Consider the following 18313-nt stretch of genomic DNA (forward strand, 5'->3'; position numbering starts at 1 on the left):
TATTCTCGCAGAACCTCCGACGACCGTCCGAACTTCCGTCGAACTCTCGAACTCATAACGTGATCATGAACTTGACTTCGGCGCAACTCCTGCTGCTTGTCTAACTTTCATCGTAGTTAATCCTGCACACTTATCTCAACACATAGATTAGACAACAAATGACAATTGACTTCATCATCAAAATCCGAGATTCAATAGTACTCACTCCAAGCAATCATGCTCTTTTCCATATTAGATAGATTAAAGTGTAGATGCTGCAATAAAGAGAGACAACAAGTCTATCTATCAAAAATTTTTGAACTAAAAGATTGTATATTAGAATATAGGAGACCTACAAAGTGGGTTTTTTAGTAATTAAATTGAGATTAACTAGGAGGGGGGCATGATCTGATAAGACCTTAGGATGATGATAAACTAAGATATTAGTAAGAAATGTGAGATAAATTAAATTACTTATAGTCCAAGTATAACAATAGCCAAGAAAACTCAAATTAATTAAACCTAAATAAAATAAAAATAAAAATCATTATCTAACACTGAGGTATCATTAACTATTCAACTTTTCATGAGTAGATCAATCAGTAAATTCATTCTTCAATGAGCACATGTACTATATATCCCTAGTATCTTCACACCAGCAACTATGATACCAATCACCTCCATCGTATGGATAGATATATAATATATCAGTCTATTCGGTTATCTCGATGTTCCTCTTGAATAACCTATGATCAGGAATATTTAGGGTCTGTGTTTATAAGTGAATTAGTCTCATTATTATAAACTCATCATAATTCAATTCACATTGCACAGATCCAAAGACATCACAATATATATAACATATAATATAAAGCGAGAATATGTCAATAATAATAATAAGTAAAAAACTATGCAAAATATTACATATATCACTACTCATGTGATTGGCCTACATGGCACCTATGACTTGTAATTTCTTTACTAGCATTATGAGTGATGTGAGTATCAATCCTCTATTTCCATCAAGAGAACAAGATCCCCAAAAGGCACATCCCCAGCAACATCCAAAGAAGAGCTCCCTTGATTAGATGGAATGACCATAACTTTTGTCTCTATTGACAAGAAATCAAAAGGAGCTAAAAGATAGTTTTGAAACCTAGGATGACTTGCCTTGCCCAATCATATTCAAATGGCTTGAACTCAAAGCTCTCGTCGCTTAAGAACTTTCTTCCCTTTCTATTGTTCTAAGTCCTACCTCGAGCGATTAAAAGGTCTATTATGCTCTTGAGAGGTCTAGTTTATCTTTTTCTATATTGTGCCTAAGGCCAAGATTCTAAACTTATCGATTTCTAATAAAATAGGGATAGTACTATCATGATTAACTAAGACCAAGTTAGAGTCTTAGACACCCCTCGATAGAGAATCGTTTAAGTCTTTATTGGCTTTGAAATTAGAGTTAGGGCACCCTCCATAAGGAAGTTGCACATGCTTTGCTCAATTGTGCTTTTGGACTTTGATTTAAGGCTCATAAAGGGACTCTCCCCCTTCCTTCGCTAGAAGTTCTAGAGCCCTATCTTAAGTATTGTTAAAAGGTTTAGGGATAATAATAAGTTTCGAGGATATAGTGCTTCGGTCAATCATTTTGTATTTGAAACATAAATTTAGGATATTATGGTAAGATTTAAAGAAATTAAAAGAATATAAACCCTAACAAATTTACCTTTAAATCCTATTATTGTGATATTGTTTATCTTAATGAGTTTTCTTACGAAATACAAAGAGGATGGTTGGGAGGGAGAAATTCAACTAGATAACTTCAATCAACACCCAAATGAGCGCACGAGTAATTTTTTCACACATACATTAAAATCCATGATGTTAGGGAAATAAGGAAAGGATTTAGCCATAGAGGAACTAAGGCCCCCTTAGTGATGTCTTCTTCGTTCAAGAATTAAAAATAGAAGAACCTGGATGCTAGATCAATAATGTGATAAATTAAAACAATGCCCCATTTTTTAGGTAACTCAACTTTCAGGTAATTAAGCAAAGGGGTCCTACTAAAAAAAGTTATCTTAGAGATTGAGAGACCAAGCTTAGTGTTGTTGACTTTCTTCTAGTCCAGCACTAGCTATATACAGGAGAAATACTGACTCTAACTTAGTTTTTCTTCTAGCCAAATGAAGAACTTCCATATATCAATGTCATATGCTCTTCTAAATAGCCTAGTCCAAGAGGAAGGTTTTAAAATTAGCTCAATAGTAATTTATAAATTTGATGATGAAGAGCAACATCAGCCCATACAATGGGAGATCAAGCTGTTCATCTTCGGATGAGTTAGCTATTAGATGATTGAAAGAATCTACAAAAGTTTGAGAGGAGAAAGAAACATATTTAAGAGGAGAAAGAATTATATTTAAAAGTTGAAAAAAGGGGAGGATAAGTGAGAGGAAGAATAAGGGGATAGCTCATCGCCTATAATATTTCTTAATGAACTTTTAATATTAAATTATTTTTATGTTGTTACTATTATTAAGACATTCAAGTTGATTAATACTAAATTTTATTAATTTATAAGTAAGTAATAGGTTTCAAGTTTGAGTTTACCTGGGAGCATCTATACACCACTTGATATAATAAATTTTTTTATAATTTTAAAAATTAAAAAATTAGTTTCATTATAATAATAAAAAATTAAGGGTTTATTTAATTTATTTTTTATATTTAAGATATTATTTTGATGCTTATTATTAGACATATATATCAAAATCTCATTCAACAAATTGTACACCTTAGTAGCCGTCAGCGGTTTATATTACCACTATCATGTCAATCGATTTTTTCAGAGTTACCATGATGGATATGATACTCAAAGTTATGATAATGTTTGGATTGATCATAATAACAATCCTGATTATCTCGACTAACACCTATTGTCATGTATTGAACTGAGAAAATATTAGTTTTTCTTCTAATTAAAATAAAAATATTGATTTTATTATAATGACCAAAAAAGGATTTATTAATTTAATTTTATACTTAAAATATTATTTTGATGATGGTTACCATACATATTTATCAAAATATTATTTGACAAATTTTACATCTTATTACGTTTATTGTCATGTCATTTAAATTTTCTAAAATGATTATGATAGGCATAATAATGCTCAAAGTTATGATAATGTTCTGATGGATCGCGATAGCAACACTCACTCTCTGGATCGTCATCTACGTGAATGTATTGAATTACAATACGGATGACTTGACCATAAACCCGAGTAGCTTCAAGAAATCATCGTAATGATAAGAGCTATAATGATAGACATGATGATGATGCCCGAAGTCATGTTTGGATTGATCATGATATATTGTTTCGACCATCAATCATTATTGTGTATAGAACTACAATGCGAGTGGCCGAGGAGCTTTGCTAAATCATCATAGTGAGATGAGAAAATAACTTTATGTTTTTGTAATTGGTTTACAAATATTATTCTAAAATGACCAAATATTTCTACCAAAAATAGCTTTCACGTGGCAATAAACTTTAATTTTTTATATTTATATTTTGTTTTTACAAAAAATATAATTTAGAAATAAACCTGTTGCGCAATAGACACCGTTGATCTTAACAATACTTGTCGATCATCAAAGATCATCGATCAAGCTATCTTGTGGCCGCATCTATCGATTGCCCGGCGACGACATGGTTCGCTTTCGGTTTCGGGGTTTCGGTCTTTTCGTCTTGAGCGAGCGTCGGGCGGAAGTGAAAATAGAAGTGATCAGCGTGCAACTTTCGCCCCTTCATTCTGAGGGGGCAAAGGGAGGAACGCCATGGAAGTCGCCTTCTCCTCGCCACGCATGATCTCCGGCGACGCCCGCATACTCTCCAGATCGTCTCGGAGCAGCGGCAGGCCGGCACCTAAGAGGGTGGCCGTCAGCCGGCCTCCTTCCGCTTCGGCCGGCGTCTCCTCCTCCTCCTCCTCCTCGAGGCCTTCTTCCCTCAGTTGCGGCCTTGTCGCCGCTCCTTTCGTCTGCGGGAGCGTCCATGGCGACTTTAATGGGCTGAAGATTAGGGTTCCGTCGCTAAAGCCGCCCGCTTTATCCCATAGCCGCCGACCCACGAGAGGCGTCGTTTCCATGGTAAAATTTGAAACGAAAAGAAGAAAAATTCGTTCCGCTTTTCGGTTCATTGATCTTCTGATTTGTCGAGTTGGAAAAGGTTCATTCTTTTTCAGTTGCTCTTTGTATTTGTTTGCTTTTTACAGTTCCAAGTGTGATAGAAGATAAGATTTCCCCAACTATACAGGGAAATCTTTCTATTCTGTTGAGGAAAATCCTCTATTCTATTGAGAGAAATTCTTTCTCCTAATCTGTATAAATAGGAGATGGACATTTTAATGTATTTAAATTTTTTTCACTTATTCAATAAAACTTCTCTAATAATTTTTTTTAATAATTATTCTTATTTTTTATTATTTTCATCATGGTATCAGAGCAATGAGAAAAGAGCAATGAGAAAAGCGAAGCTTCGCTCTTGCCTTCAACCAACGACCAACGTCGCTGAGAAAAGCAAAGTTTCGTCGGCCAGCGATCAAAGTTGCTGCAGCCAAATTTCTAAGAGGCTCCGTTACCAATCCTCATCTTCCTCATCGCGATAGTCTTCGTTGATCTGCCAACAGTCAGCTGACTTAAGGAGAACGAAGGACGGACTTAAGGGGAACGAAAGGAACGCTTGTGCCCTCACAGTAACAGCAATCGCAATAACAGCAGCGATATGTTCTTGCTCTACTCACGACTCTCGCTCGTAAACCATTCTTTGCATCGATCCAAGATTGGTATCCTTGATAGGAGGGGGCATGATAAAAGATAAGATTTCCCCAATTATATGAGGAAATCTCTCAACAAAATGAAAGATTTTCCTCAACAAATTATTCTTATTTTCTATTATTTTCATCAATACAGATTAGGAGAAAGGATTTTCCTCAATAAAATGGAGGATTTTCCTCAACGGAATATAGAGATTTCCTCGTATAGTTGGGGAAATCTTATCTTCTATCATGCTCCCACAAGATGGTGTTCCTGTCAAGGATACAAATCTTGGATCGATGCAAAGAATAGTTTACGAGCGAAAGTCGTGAGTAGAGCAAGAGCAGATCGTTGCTGCTACTGCGATTGCTGTTATTGTGAGGGCACAGACGTTCCTTTCGTTCTCCTTAAGTCCGTCGATTGTTGGCAGATCAACGAAGACTATCGCGGTGAGGAAGGTGAGGATTGGTTGTGGAGCCTCTTAGGAATTTGGCTGCAGCGGCGTTGGTCGCTGGTCGAAGGCAAGAGCAAAGCTTTGCTTTTCTTAACGGCGTTGATTGCTGGCCGAAGGCAAGAGCGAAGCTTCGCTTTTCTCAACGGCGTTGGTCGCTGGCCGAAGGCAAGAGCGAAGCTTCGCTTTTCTCACTGCTCTGATACCATGATGAAAATAATAGAAGATAAGAATAATTATTGAATAAGCTTTATTGAAGAAGTGAAAAAGCTTAAATATCCTCTCCTATTTATACAGATTAGGAGGAAAGATTTTCTCAACAGAATGAAGGATTTTTCCTCAACAGAATGAAGGATTTTTTCTCAACAGAATAGAGAGATTTCTCATATAGTTGAAAAAATCTTATCTTCTATCAAAGTGAAGGCGCGGTCTTTCAACCCGAAGTAAGTCAATTATATTGGCTTAGCAAAGCTATTTTTTATCATTTTGTAGAATCAGACAACTAGGAAGAAATTCATAGACAAAGTTAATGGGGATATGAATTACTCGAAACTTTTTTTTCTTTAAGATTGCTGCGCTGAGGAGAGAGAAATTTTAGGCTGTTCAATGAAAATTTTAAATCCTATATTTTATAGGAGAATTTTCTTTGTACTGCATGGTAGAAAATGAAGGCCCCCGTACTTCCATCCTTTTCTCCTACTTGCTACTTCATAAAATATAGTTATAATATTAGTTTTTGGTTATGTTGTCAGCAAGCCAAAATGGAAAGGATAACATTCTGACTTGGTACGATTGCAATGCATTGAATTTGAAACTAGGGGAACAATCATTGGCCACTTAAATGAAGCATGACACTTGTATTTTATGATTTTACATGTCTCTATTTAAGTCTATCCAGTTCCATGTTTTCCATTCTTACATCTAGCAGGCTTGAAAGCATGTACACAGACAAGTATAGAAATTTAAATTAGATTACTAAAATTCTTTCAGGGTCTAAACTTTTTATTAGTTTCTGCTTTGGAAGGATAAATAGAATGCTGGCTATTATATATATATATATATTGAAGATTGTTTGGTCATTGCCAAGTAGATCTCACTGCATTTCAGCTATCAACACCTACTTGATACAAATTTTTGGGCACTCCACTGTTCTTTCCCATAATAATGGAAGTTGCAAACTTTCCTTTCAGCCTTTCTGACAACTTCAACTTATATCAGTTACATATATCCTTTTGTAAAAGCTTGAGAAAAGGTTCAATCATATTCTTTACCCACCCTCTGGAATGGTCATTTTCAACTCAGTATACCTTGAAAATGAACAAACAACTATTAGTCCTTTAAATTTAACAGTCCTATGGCTCACAAGATTTAGACCTATTTTCCTGCATAACAAGTTCTATATGAGACTTCTTGCTTGATATAAATTGCTAAAAACAAGCTAATCATCTAGTGCTAATAATGGTATAGATTGTTCTCTTCATAAGCATTTAAGAAGTATTAAGTATAAAAGAATGTGTAACCTATGGATGACATTGATTAATTATGCACATTCTCATCAAGTCTCCATAATCAGCCGATGATTAAAAGATGACACAAAATTCCAGGGAGACTTCTCATACCCTGTTTGCTAATACGCATATCATCTTATTCATTTCTTAGCTTCTGTGTGCTCAAAATCTCATTCTTGGCATTGTTCGTGCACTTGTGGCTTCTAGACGTTCATTTCAAAGATTTCAAAGTTGTTATATGTGACAGCATATATTACGTTTAGATGCTTTTGGTTGATCGAGTATTTTGGACATACAAGAGGTTCTTGCAGAGTTTATTTATGTTTATGGGGTATTTATCTGACAGATAACATGAATTAACACCTCTCAAGTAATACGCTATAAGTGCTAATTTAGCTGAACTTTGATCATCGTCACTTTCAATTGTTTTTCTTTTGGTCCATTGTTTATAGCCACTTGATCAATGCCATGGTATGCGCTTTGTGCTCTACATTGGTGTAAGCATACATATTTAGAAATTATTTGGCTACTCTTAAAGCCCTTTTAGTATTGGAATTTGTCACCTAAACTTTCTGGTTGTAAAAGGCTAGGGCTTATGATTTATCATGTAGTGATTAGGCATAGTGGACTTATGCTAGGGCTTGATAATGTATGGTCCAACTAGGATGGCTGCGGGGTTGGATAAAATTCTTATTTTTATAAAACTAGAGTGTTATTAAGATGGTGAACCTTGACACCAAGCATGCAAAACTGCCTTGATTGGTACATATTGGCTGGTATTTACTGGTCCGGGTATGAACTGATTCATTATTTATATTTTTAAACATGGAACACTCTTAGGGTTAGTGCATGCATGCAAGTTGCGAACTCTCCTGATCTGCACTGCAGGAATGCTTGTCTCTCATTGCCTTACTTCTCCTCCATCTCCTCATTTCCACCACCTCTTCCTCCTCTCCTTCTCCCCTTCCTCTTTGTTTCCTTCTCCTTCTCCTCTTATATACGGCACCACTGACCAGATCTGTGTTGGTCTAGCCATGGATTGGCACAGGTCCAGTACCCAAATCAAGTTCCTTGCTTGACACCATGATAAGGTTGTGCTTTTTGTGTTCTGAACAACCACATATCAGGTCACAAAAACTGCCTTTTGGCTTTTGTACAAAAGGATGCACACATTCAACTTTTTGACACCTCGTCTTGGCCAGAGCCTCATACATCGGATCACCCTTTTACAATCAATGTCTTATTTTTTATAGTTATACAGATGATAGATTGTTGTTGCATTTTCACATCTTTTCAGTTCTATAATTTTCAGATTTAGTATTAGTTTTTTTTTTTCCATTTGATGACAAATATCTGCCAAAAAAAAGCATTTCTGAGGTATTATTTTAAATTTTGAATATATATATATATATATATATATATATATTTTTTTTTTTTTATAACTTCTTTACAGGTTATCCCTTTCTTGAGAGGAAATGCATGGGAGCAGCCACCTCCAGATCTCGCTTCTTACTTGTATAAAAATCGAATTGTATACTTGGGCATGTCTCTTGTTCCATCGGTGACTGAGCTGATGCTAGCAGAATTTCTTTATCTTCAATATGAAGATGTAGAGAAGCCAATTTACCTATATGTAAATTCCACTGGCACGATAAAGGCTAGTATATATCCCTTCTCGAGTTATCAGACTCATTTACCCCTTTTTTTAAGATATGGGTAACAACATTCTTCATATTTTAATATCTTAGTTTGTCAAACTTGGTATCTAGTAGAATGAATATTAGATGAAATATGGGGAAAATGTTTATGCAATACATTGCTTAATATATATGCCGTTCAATTATTATAATCGAGTGGCATAGATTACTTTGATAGTTTGATGGACTCCAAAGTTGTGGCTTGTGAATCTTCATTGTTTTGAGCTCACATATGGACGCCACAGGTAACTGTTTTAACCACATATATGCTGGTGAACCGTGAATTTAAAAATCCTCAGCTATGTGACTCTTATAACAGCAATAACATAAAGTATTTATCAATTTTCCTATCATCATTGTAGCATCAGAATGCATTGACATTCAATGGACCAATAAGATATCATTTAGAGTTCTTTTATTCTTCTCTACTCAACAGAGCAATAATGCCTCTGTAATCTTCTTTGTGACTGCTTAAAACAGTTGTTGTATGAGTTTGCATCTATGAAATGAGCCCAAGGCTCGAAAAAGGTAGTTGAAGTTTGGACAATGATTATAGTGCAGTTGTTGCCACTGAAGTTAATAAAATTGTGATGCTACTTTGCAATATTATGAGAGTTACCTTTTTTTAACTCGACTTGCCAATTTGGTCATGTCAAACTGTGTTAGTTGGATGTCATTTCATGTTTCATTTCTTCTTTGCCAGACTTGGGTTTGTGGAGTTGATGTCTATGCATAATTTTTTTAATCCTAACTAGACTCATTTGATTTGGTTGGTCAGAGTTTCCTACAAGTGAAAGTGTCTTTGGACATTTGAGATGGGCTCTTAGTCCGTCCTGTTTTCTACTTCAGATAGGACTGCTGAGTGCCTTTATGACTAGATTGGGCTTATTACTTTTTTTTAATCTTCATGAATCTCCATACATACCAAGACTTCTTGATGTGTTTTCGAAGTCTACCTTGGAAATGGTTGAACTATCTAATTTGGATGGCTGGATTACTCATATCATTTAGTCTGAATATATCTTAAGCAGCTCTTTACTGAGCAAGATTTAGTTTTAGTTGTGGCGGAGGTCAAAGCTTCCTATTAAGGGTATGAGTTTAGCCATAGCTGCTTACATAATAAGATTAGCATTCCTAATTAAGTCACTGCCCTGAGACCCTCAGATCAATTAACAGACCAAGTAAGACAATGGTGGTGTTGGGTCAATGCAGTGGTAATATTTTAATTGATTCTGACGGTACATGGACTGCTCGCTACCGGGCGGTACCGTCGATTGGTGATGGTCAATTTCAACTGTCGCCGCCCGCTATCGGGCGGTATTAGCCAAGGGAGAAGGAAGAAGGGAGAGAAGACGAGGGAGAAGAAAAGGGAGACCTTGGAGATCCGGTGCCGCTCTCCCTCGACGATTCTGATCTGTCGCTGCCCTCCTTCGTCGGACACCGCAGATGAGATGTCACCTCCTCCTCGTCTGAGGTGACGAGGCTTCAGCGTCGTCGATGACTTCTCCTAATCCGTGCGGGGAGAAGAAGCCTCGGTGTGGGGAGAAGAAACCTCGGCGACGTCACTGAGGCTTCATGGGGAGACCTCGGCGTCGTCGGCGACTTCTCCTAATCCGCGTGGGGAGAAGAAACCTCAACAACGTCGCCCTTTTTTTATTTTTTAACTTTTTATTATATATATATATGCACACACACCAAACGATACGTCAGAACGTACCGCTCAGTATACTCGTACCGTATCATACCGTATCGAGCTGAGCTTGATACTCCGCTACGGTACAAAATTATGAACCTTGGATAATAGTACACAGTGAGATGAACCCTTGTCTTGGGTCTATGCAAGGTTGGGTATTCTAATTGATTTTTAACTTGAGCAAGTTTGTCCTTTATGCCACTCATAATAGCTGTATGTCTCCCTTCAAATCTTATTCATTTTTGCTAAAAGTAATTCTCATGAACTTTTAAACAATACAAGACCTGGACAATACACTATTCTGGTTTTTCTAGAAAACATAAATAAAAATTGTAACTTATACTGTTTTGGAAATACTTTCAAGACTTTGCTTTTTCCTACGTTATATATTTTGGTCCATTTGTTCCTGTATCATATATCGGTCTTATTCGATTCTTTTTATTGCATGTGAAGATATCAAGTTTCCTAAACTGTACCCTATCACACTCTCATGTACATTCTTCTAGGGTGGAGAGAAATTGGGTTATGAGACAGAGGCATTTGCAATTTATGATGTCATGAGGTTAATTCCTGCACTCATGTTATTTGAACTGTCATGGCTTTTATATTTATGTTATTCTGGTCTGCTCATTATTTCTTTTGATAAAATACCATGTTAGCCAAGATTTAAAAGGTTGCTCACACATACTTTGATGGAGGAAGATATGGCTTAATGCTTTATGAAAGGTGATGGCTTAATGCTTAATGGAGGAAGATATGGCTTAATGCTTTATGAAAGGTGATACCTAATTTTGCCTGGACCAGTATGTACCAGCTGGTATTTTTCTGTATTGACTGGTATACCTGGTTTTTAATATCTTGATTTAAAGTTTAGTTTTTTCTTATTCTTTTAGATTTAGGTTTTGGGCTCCATGGTTCCATGAAAGCAAGTAACAATCTAATGCTTGGATATGCCATGAAATTCTGAAATATGTTATTATTTGCCTCTACTTGTTTATTTTGAAAATTTATAATTTACAATCATTATTCAGTCCTTTTTTTATCAGTATGGGGTTAAGGAAATTCTATAAACCAGGCATGATATATTAACTATATTACTATAGCATGCTGAAACTAATTCAATTGCATTTCTTCACTCAAAAGTATAGTTATGTCAAATCACCAATTTTTACGCTATGTGTTGGCAATGCCTGGGGAGAAGCTGCACTACTTTTGGCTGCTGGTTCTAAAGGAAACCGTGCTGCTCTACCGTCGTCATAGACAATAATGATAAAGCAGGTACATTCAATTATCTGTAATTATTTTTTACTGCATTCTGAATGGAATCATGATATAACTTGCTTTCTCATTATATATTTTGCCTATTTGACAATGGCTTGTTGCATTATTTACTTTGTTTTTCTTGTTAATTACAACTATGATTGTGTACTAGACTAAAATTATGCTTCTATCTACAGCCAATTGCAAGATTTCAAGGTCAAGCAAGTGATGTTGATCTTGCAAGAAAAGAAATAAAAAAATGTGAAGGCCGAACTGGTAAATCTATATTTGTTTTGCTATGGAACTTTTGTACCACTAATTTGAAGTTTCTTATCAAAATCTTCCAGATGTTTAGCACTGATATTGCTTAGGTCATATGGAATCGGAAGCCTGGAATATTAAACATATTGGAATATTAAACATATGAATATGGATGCTTTCTTGATATTATCATTTTTGACAAGACTATGAAATTTTGTGCCATTTTACCAATGTTATTTTTCTAACATGTTGACATTTATTTGAAAATTTTGAATTGTTAAATGCCATAAGTTTTTAGTTACTATAAGTCGTCAGAATGGAGCCCACCAGGTGCTGATTGTTGCCTATTTATGTGTGACCTCCTATTTATTGGTCAGTAAACTCCATTATTATGCAAGTTACATGTGTGCCTCATGAGCTTTTCATAAGAACCCTCATCCTGAAAGACATTTATTTCTAATGTGATACTAGAAACAATATTGGATTTGTTTTCAAAAGGTATAAATTTTTCTTTCTTTAGCAAGGGAAAGAAGCAGATCTGTAGAGAAGTCTTAATTTTACTGAAAAGGAAACTGATAGTGAACAATTGCTTTTTGATGTTCTTCTTTGGTTTGTTGATTTCATCTTCTTTGTCATCTTCTTTCTCTCTCTCTTTTTTTTTTTTCTTCTATTGATGCCACATGGTGCAACTGACATGGCACTTAATCCTTTTGAGTTATTAATTAGCCAGACTTTTCTTAACTGGTTAGAACTCAATTCGGGCGTATTTAGTTACCAAAATCGACGTACCATAATTCAAATTTGATAAATTATTTCAGTAAGGCATGTGCCTTGCTTGGTGCTTTCTGTCTAGGCTGCAGAAGACATTAGTAACTGGCAGCACTATGCCTCGAGACTTTGATTATAACCATGCTTAGAAAATTGTATAAATCCATGCTAAGATGCTTAGAATACATCCATATATAGAAGTCCTTTTGCAGATATATAGTAGCAAACCAAAGTCAATCTTGCACATGAATAGCTGAGATTTTGGAAATTACCATAGAACAAATTTCCTGGTCACTGGTTTAGATGTCGTCTTTTACTATTTGTACCTGTTATGCAAACTGCATATCCATCATTCAGAAGGATTTGCTTCTAAATGCTTGAGCTGGTGATTCCTTTAGTGAGCTTCTCCAGCAAACAACATTTCTGATGGTCCATGTACACCGGTCTGCATCTAGACTACTGGTGCATGGGCAACTTGGTTTGACTGAAACTAACATTTTCTGCTATACCCATTTTTGCTTGAAATATTTAAGTTTCAGCTGAAATTATAGAGGCCTGATTTAGTTCTGAAGCCATTTCAGAAATTACCAGCCTTATTGATTGCTGATTCTTGATTTTTGATCTTGAGGAGGGTGATGAAAACGAGGTCAACTTGGAGTCATCTTGATCCAAGTGGAAGGAGGAGCTCCCAATTTGTCTCTGCTTTTCTTTTTCTTCTCATTCTTTTCTCCTTTGAGAAGGTACCTGTATCTCTCTTTCTTTTTCTTTCTGGTCCTGGTGCCCGGTATCCAGCAATCTTGCTTAAACTAATCTTTTGTGTTCTTAGATTTCTATATTGCCTTACAAAAGTAGTCTTGAAACACCTGGTGTATTTGAGAAAAAGATTACTACCTTTGTTCTCTTTGGTCATGTCACAAAATGTCCCAAATCAATGTATGCAATAAGATCCGTGCTTCGAGTTCTAAGCACATTTGCATGAATTGCTTGATAAGTATTCTCCTTTCCCCCTTCTTTCTTGATTTCAGTTTTTCTTTTTTGTTACATTTCCTTTTCTGACTGTTACACACTGTAGGTGTCTGAATATAACCTATATGGTCCCGTTACTTAAGCACATAGGAAAAACTCCTGAGCAGATTGAGGAAGATATCAGACGCCCCAAATATTTCAGTCCGAGTGAAGCAGTTGAATATGGCATCATCGATAAGGTAATATATAGACGAAGAAACAAATTCTGTCGCCAAGTTTTCTAAATGGAATCACTGTCGCTAAACCTGTTGTTTTGTCAGGTACTGTACAATGAGAGGGCCTGTGAAGACCGTGGCATCGTTTCCGACCTTAAAAGAGCTCAGCTTATATAGACTGCTGAATGCAGATGTTGTGACACCAGGATTTCAGCTAAATTTATGATGTGATAAGGACCTTAAAAGAGCTCAGCTTATATAGACTGCTGAATCACAGCTTTTATGCATTGGTACTTACTATTGTTCCCTCGGTTGCTTCATTCTCTGTTTTCAGCTTACATTTACTAATGGTTTGCTGATCATTTCATTTCATAGTTTAATGTAGTTGGTATAAAAGCCAAAGCATGGTGGCAGTGTGCAGCAATTACATGTTAGAAATGTCGGCTCCCCCAACACATTAGGAACAAAGAACAATACTTCAATTTGGTTCTTATTTAGTCACGATCGGCCATAGTCTCATCCTTTTCAACCAGCAGACATGGCTGCCCTATTTTTGTTTTTGAAACTATGAACCTGTATGACATATTTTTGGGGCCAGTGAAAGCTCATCATGCACTACTCAATTTATGTGTTCTCAATGCCTTGCAATAGTTTGTACGACCAAAATAAAAGAACAAGAATAGAATCACTCTATTTATATCTTTGTTGCATGCTTGATTCCATTTTTGGGTTAAGAGGAAAGTTTTTAAATGGTTTCAACACAAATTGTAATGCAGGGTTTAAAACCTCATTTGATATAATATTGATCTTAATGTTCTTCTTTTCTAAGCATTGGTTTCCATTTCTTTTATAGTATATTATGTTCACCTGTTGTCATTATACTAATCAAATTATATCAGCATGGACAGGTATTTAGTTACATCAAGAAGAGAATATTCAATGGCACAACCATTGAAATGGATCCACTATCTTGTTTCTATGATTTAAGTAGAAAAGGGATAATATGATATACAAATTACATATGAGATGGTGGATTACCAAAACAAAATCCTGGCTTTGCCCTTAGCTTTAGCTGATAACATGTCTCAAGAAAACGTATTATTTGTGAAGGTGAATTGAATACCTATTTATTTACCTTTAGGAAAATGCAGAATGTGTGTGTAGTGATCCAGTTATAAGATCAATTAATGTAAACAAATCATCACATACAGCCTAATATTTTGCAACATATAAAACTAAATTGGCAGGCTGGTTTAGGAAATAAATGGGATGAAGAGTGATTTCATGGACCAAACCAACAAATCCTATCAGGTTAGAGAAAATCCTCAAATCATTTGGCTACAGAAAAGATAGACAATAAGCATGCAACTTTTCTTATGCATATATGTGCCAATTATCTCATCTAGTTGACTGAAATGGGAAAAATCACAAGAAGAAGAAGTTACCAGTAAGACGTAGTTTATGGGCTGCTTTTCTCAGTGTGTTCTTGAACGACTCCTTGCGTCCAAGCATCGGCCTATTATCCTCTCGAAAAACCTGGATGAACCTCATAACTGTTAGATTTCTTTATTTACATTACAGGGCACCAGCACAAAAAGAATTAAAAGTACGCAATCTAATCTGAATCATTAAACCAAACTTATCTGGTGGCATCTTCTAATGCTAATTCCTCAAAAAGACGAGCAAAACAGATAGAGAGAGAGAGAGAGAGAGTGTGTGTGTGTGTGTGTCCAAGAACAGAACTAAATACGGAATTGAGGCATAAAATTTCCGCACTATTACACCTTAAGAATAACAATAATAGGGAAACCAAAAACCTTGCGTCCTGCATCCAGAAGAGGAAACGATCATCCCGTAGAACCAAAAAGGAAATAAGAAAACATAAAAAGAAAGCCACTTTATAACTCATATATACAACATCAACATGTTTACTTGCTGATTTATTCCTTAAGCTTGACGAAAAGCTGATCCAAAATTCTATCTTCCGCAAGAACGACAAACCCAATAAAAGGACCGATTGCATATCTATTTTATTATGAATCGAATCGAAGAGCCAACCACCACGAGATTACCAAAGAAACAGAAATCAATTTCGCGATCCGTGGAAACAAATTCAAATCAGAGCGAAGAGGGGACAGACCGGATCGCTGGCGACGAGTCGAGCCATGCGGTCGGCGACATGGAAGGCGTGCTTGGAGCCAGGCCCAGACGATCTTCATAGCATCCACATCGTCCTGCGTCTTGCTCCGCTCCTGCGCAAGATGGTCCACCCTAAAAACCTCCTCCATCATCCTAATCCCCTCCGAACCCTCCCACTTTCTTCTGAAGTAGGCTTTTTGCTCCTGCTTTGCTCGCCTCCTCCTCCCTCTTATATCCATCCACCCACGTAATTGTGCATTTGCCACCATGGGTCCCACCCGTGAAAAGGGTGTTCATGGGATCAACGCCACGCGTCCGCTGATGTGTTGCTCTCCGACCACTAGTTTTTGCGTGTTTTTCCAAATGAAATTATCTTATTAGAGTAATATCTAATATAATAATACTTTTTCATCAATTTTGAAAAATATTTAATGGACCAATGCATGAGGTGCATGGTCGAAGTTGATGAACCATGACATTCTTTTTATTTGACTTATTTCTACTGTTTTCGTATAACATTATAATATTTTTATTGAAACATTATAGATGATATTATATTATGTTTTTTTATTATTGTTACTCATAAATTATTATGATATCATATTTTAAAATTTATAATTAATTTAATTAAAATTAATAATTTATAAATTTTATAACATTTTTATTACAGTAATCAAAACACTATAATAAATTTTTTTTTTTTATCGGTGATATTATTCCTGTTACAAATATCTATTTGAATCCTATATAATATATCAAATGATTTGTAGCATGTTCTTATTTTATCTAACTCACTTACAATTTTTTCAATAATATTATAAATATTTTTATTGCCGTGTTGAAAAAATATTAAGTATTAAAAAATACTATAAATAACATTTTATTGTCTCCTTAATCATAATTTATCGTAAACTAATATGATATCAAATTTTTAAAGTAAAAGTTGGTTTAACTGAAGTTATATATCTATTTGTATCATTTATAATATTTTCAAATAGATTTTTACCATAATGACAAAAAAAATATAACATGAGATTTTTATTATAATGACAAAAAAAAATATAAATTGAGACTGTCATCCGAATTAGGAGACACCATTTGGAAAAACTAACGACCCCTTTGGAAAAATAAAGACTTTTTGAAAAAAAAATCCTAATTTTAATTTATAAAAATAAATACGCACAATTACGGTTTTTTAAGGGGAGAAAAAAAAGGATAAATTCCGTTCACTGAATGTATTACCAGATTGGTCCCAATTCGTATCAAAGGAAAATGAGCAAGTGATCCGCTGTCTTTCCCCATTCACAAAGGTTACAAGTTGAAGTCGATGTTTCTCATCAGATAACAGTGGCTCATTCATTGCCTAGACAAAGATTCATCAAAAGAATCATAAAACTAAAATCAACCAAAAATGCACATTATCATACTGTAGAAGAAGAGAAAAAGAAACCATATGGAAATGTCACTACCATGGGTTGCAAGTATGAAAGCTTACGGAGTGAACCTTTCATGAAGTTTACCAACAAGCAACACATTTATGCCTATCAAAGAACAAGATCTAAAATAACATTTAGGAACAGGTAAATGAAACGAACAAGTTGAACGCATAGGGTAAATATCGAGTGAACCTTTCACCATGAAGTTTACTGACAACACATTTTTTACATATTAAGGAACAAGATCTAAAATAGCATTTAGGAACAAGTAAATGAAACTTGATAATGGAGCAAGTTAAACGCATAGGGTAAATATCGAGTGAACCTTTCATCGTGAAGTTTAACTTCACGATAACACATTTATTGCTTATCAAAGAACAAGATCTAAAATAGCATTTAGGAACAGGTAAATGAAACTTGATAATGGAACAAGTTTAATACATAGGGTAAATATGAGTGAACCTTTCATCGTAAAGTTTACCAGCAACACATTTATTGCCTATCAAAGAATAAGATCTAAAATAACATTTAGAAACAGGTAAATGAAACTTGATAATGGAACAAGTTTAATGCATAGGGTAAATATGAGTGAACCTTTCATCATAAAGTTTACCGGCAACACATTTATTGCCTATCAAAGAACAAGATCTAAAATAGCATTTAGGAATAGGTAAATGAAACTTGATAATGGAAGTTTACCGGCAACACATTTCTTGTCTATCAAAGAATAAGATCTAAAATAGCATTTAAGAATAGGTAAATGAAACTTGATAATGGAACAAGTTGAATGCATAGGGTAAATATGAGTGAACCTTTCATCATAAAGTTTACCGGCAATACATTTATTGCCTATCAAAGAACAAGATCTAAAATAGCATTTAGGAATAGATAAATGAAACTTGATAATGGAACAAGTTGAATGCATAGGATAAATATGAGTGAACCTTTCATCATAAAGTTTACCGACAACATATTTATTGCCTATCAAAGAACAAGATCTAAATAGCATTTAGGAATAGGTAAATGAAACTTGATAATGGAACAAGTTGAACGCATATGATAAATATCGAGTGAACCCTTCATCATGAAGTTTACCGACAACACATTTATTGCCTATCAAAGAACAAGATC

The 18313-nt window shown here is 35.2% G+C and overlaps 1 protein-coding gene across 20 annotated transcripts; it reads left to right on the forward strand.

Moving 5' to 3' along the window:
- Window positions 1-3662: 3662 nt before the first annotated feature.
- LOC135627833 (uncharacterized) lies at window positions 3663-14308 on the forward strand. Of its 20 annotated transcripts, none has more exons than XR_010492709.1 (7): window positions 3670-4122; window positions 10644-10699; window positions 10797-11415; window positions 11595-11673; window positions 13055-13166; window positions 13253-13631; window positions 13713-14308. XR_010492709.1 is itself a non-coding variant. In XM_065134184.1 (7 exons), exons 1-3 carry the CDS (start codon window positions 3814-3816, stop codon window positions 10848-10850), a joined length of 414 nt encoding a protein of 137 aa, XP_064990256.1. In that variant the 5' UTR covers window positions 3671-3813; the 3' UTR covers window positions 10851-10954; window positions 11339-11415; window positions 11595-11673; window positions 13058-13631; window positions 13713-14308. The 20 variants fall into 20 exon arrangements, 7 of the variants coding, with proteins under 7 accessions (XP_064990256.1, XP_064990255.1, XP_064990257.1 ...); XR_010492716.1 differs by having other exon boundaries at window positions 13499-13631; XR_010492707.1 differs by having other exon boundaries at window positions 13058-13631; window positions 13713-13897; window positions 13983-14308.
- Window positions 14309-18313: the final 4005 nt, after the last annotated feature.

Source organism: Musa acuminata, chromosome BXJ2-11 (genome assembly GCF_036884655.1).
Source record: "Musa acuminata AAA Group cultivar baxijiao chromosome BXJ2-11, Cavendish_Baxijiao_AAA, whole genome shotgun sequence".
Classification (NCBI taxonomy): domain Eukaryota; kingdom Viridiplantae; phylum Streptophyta; class Magnoliopsida; order Zingiberales; family Musaceae; genus Musa; species Musa acuminata.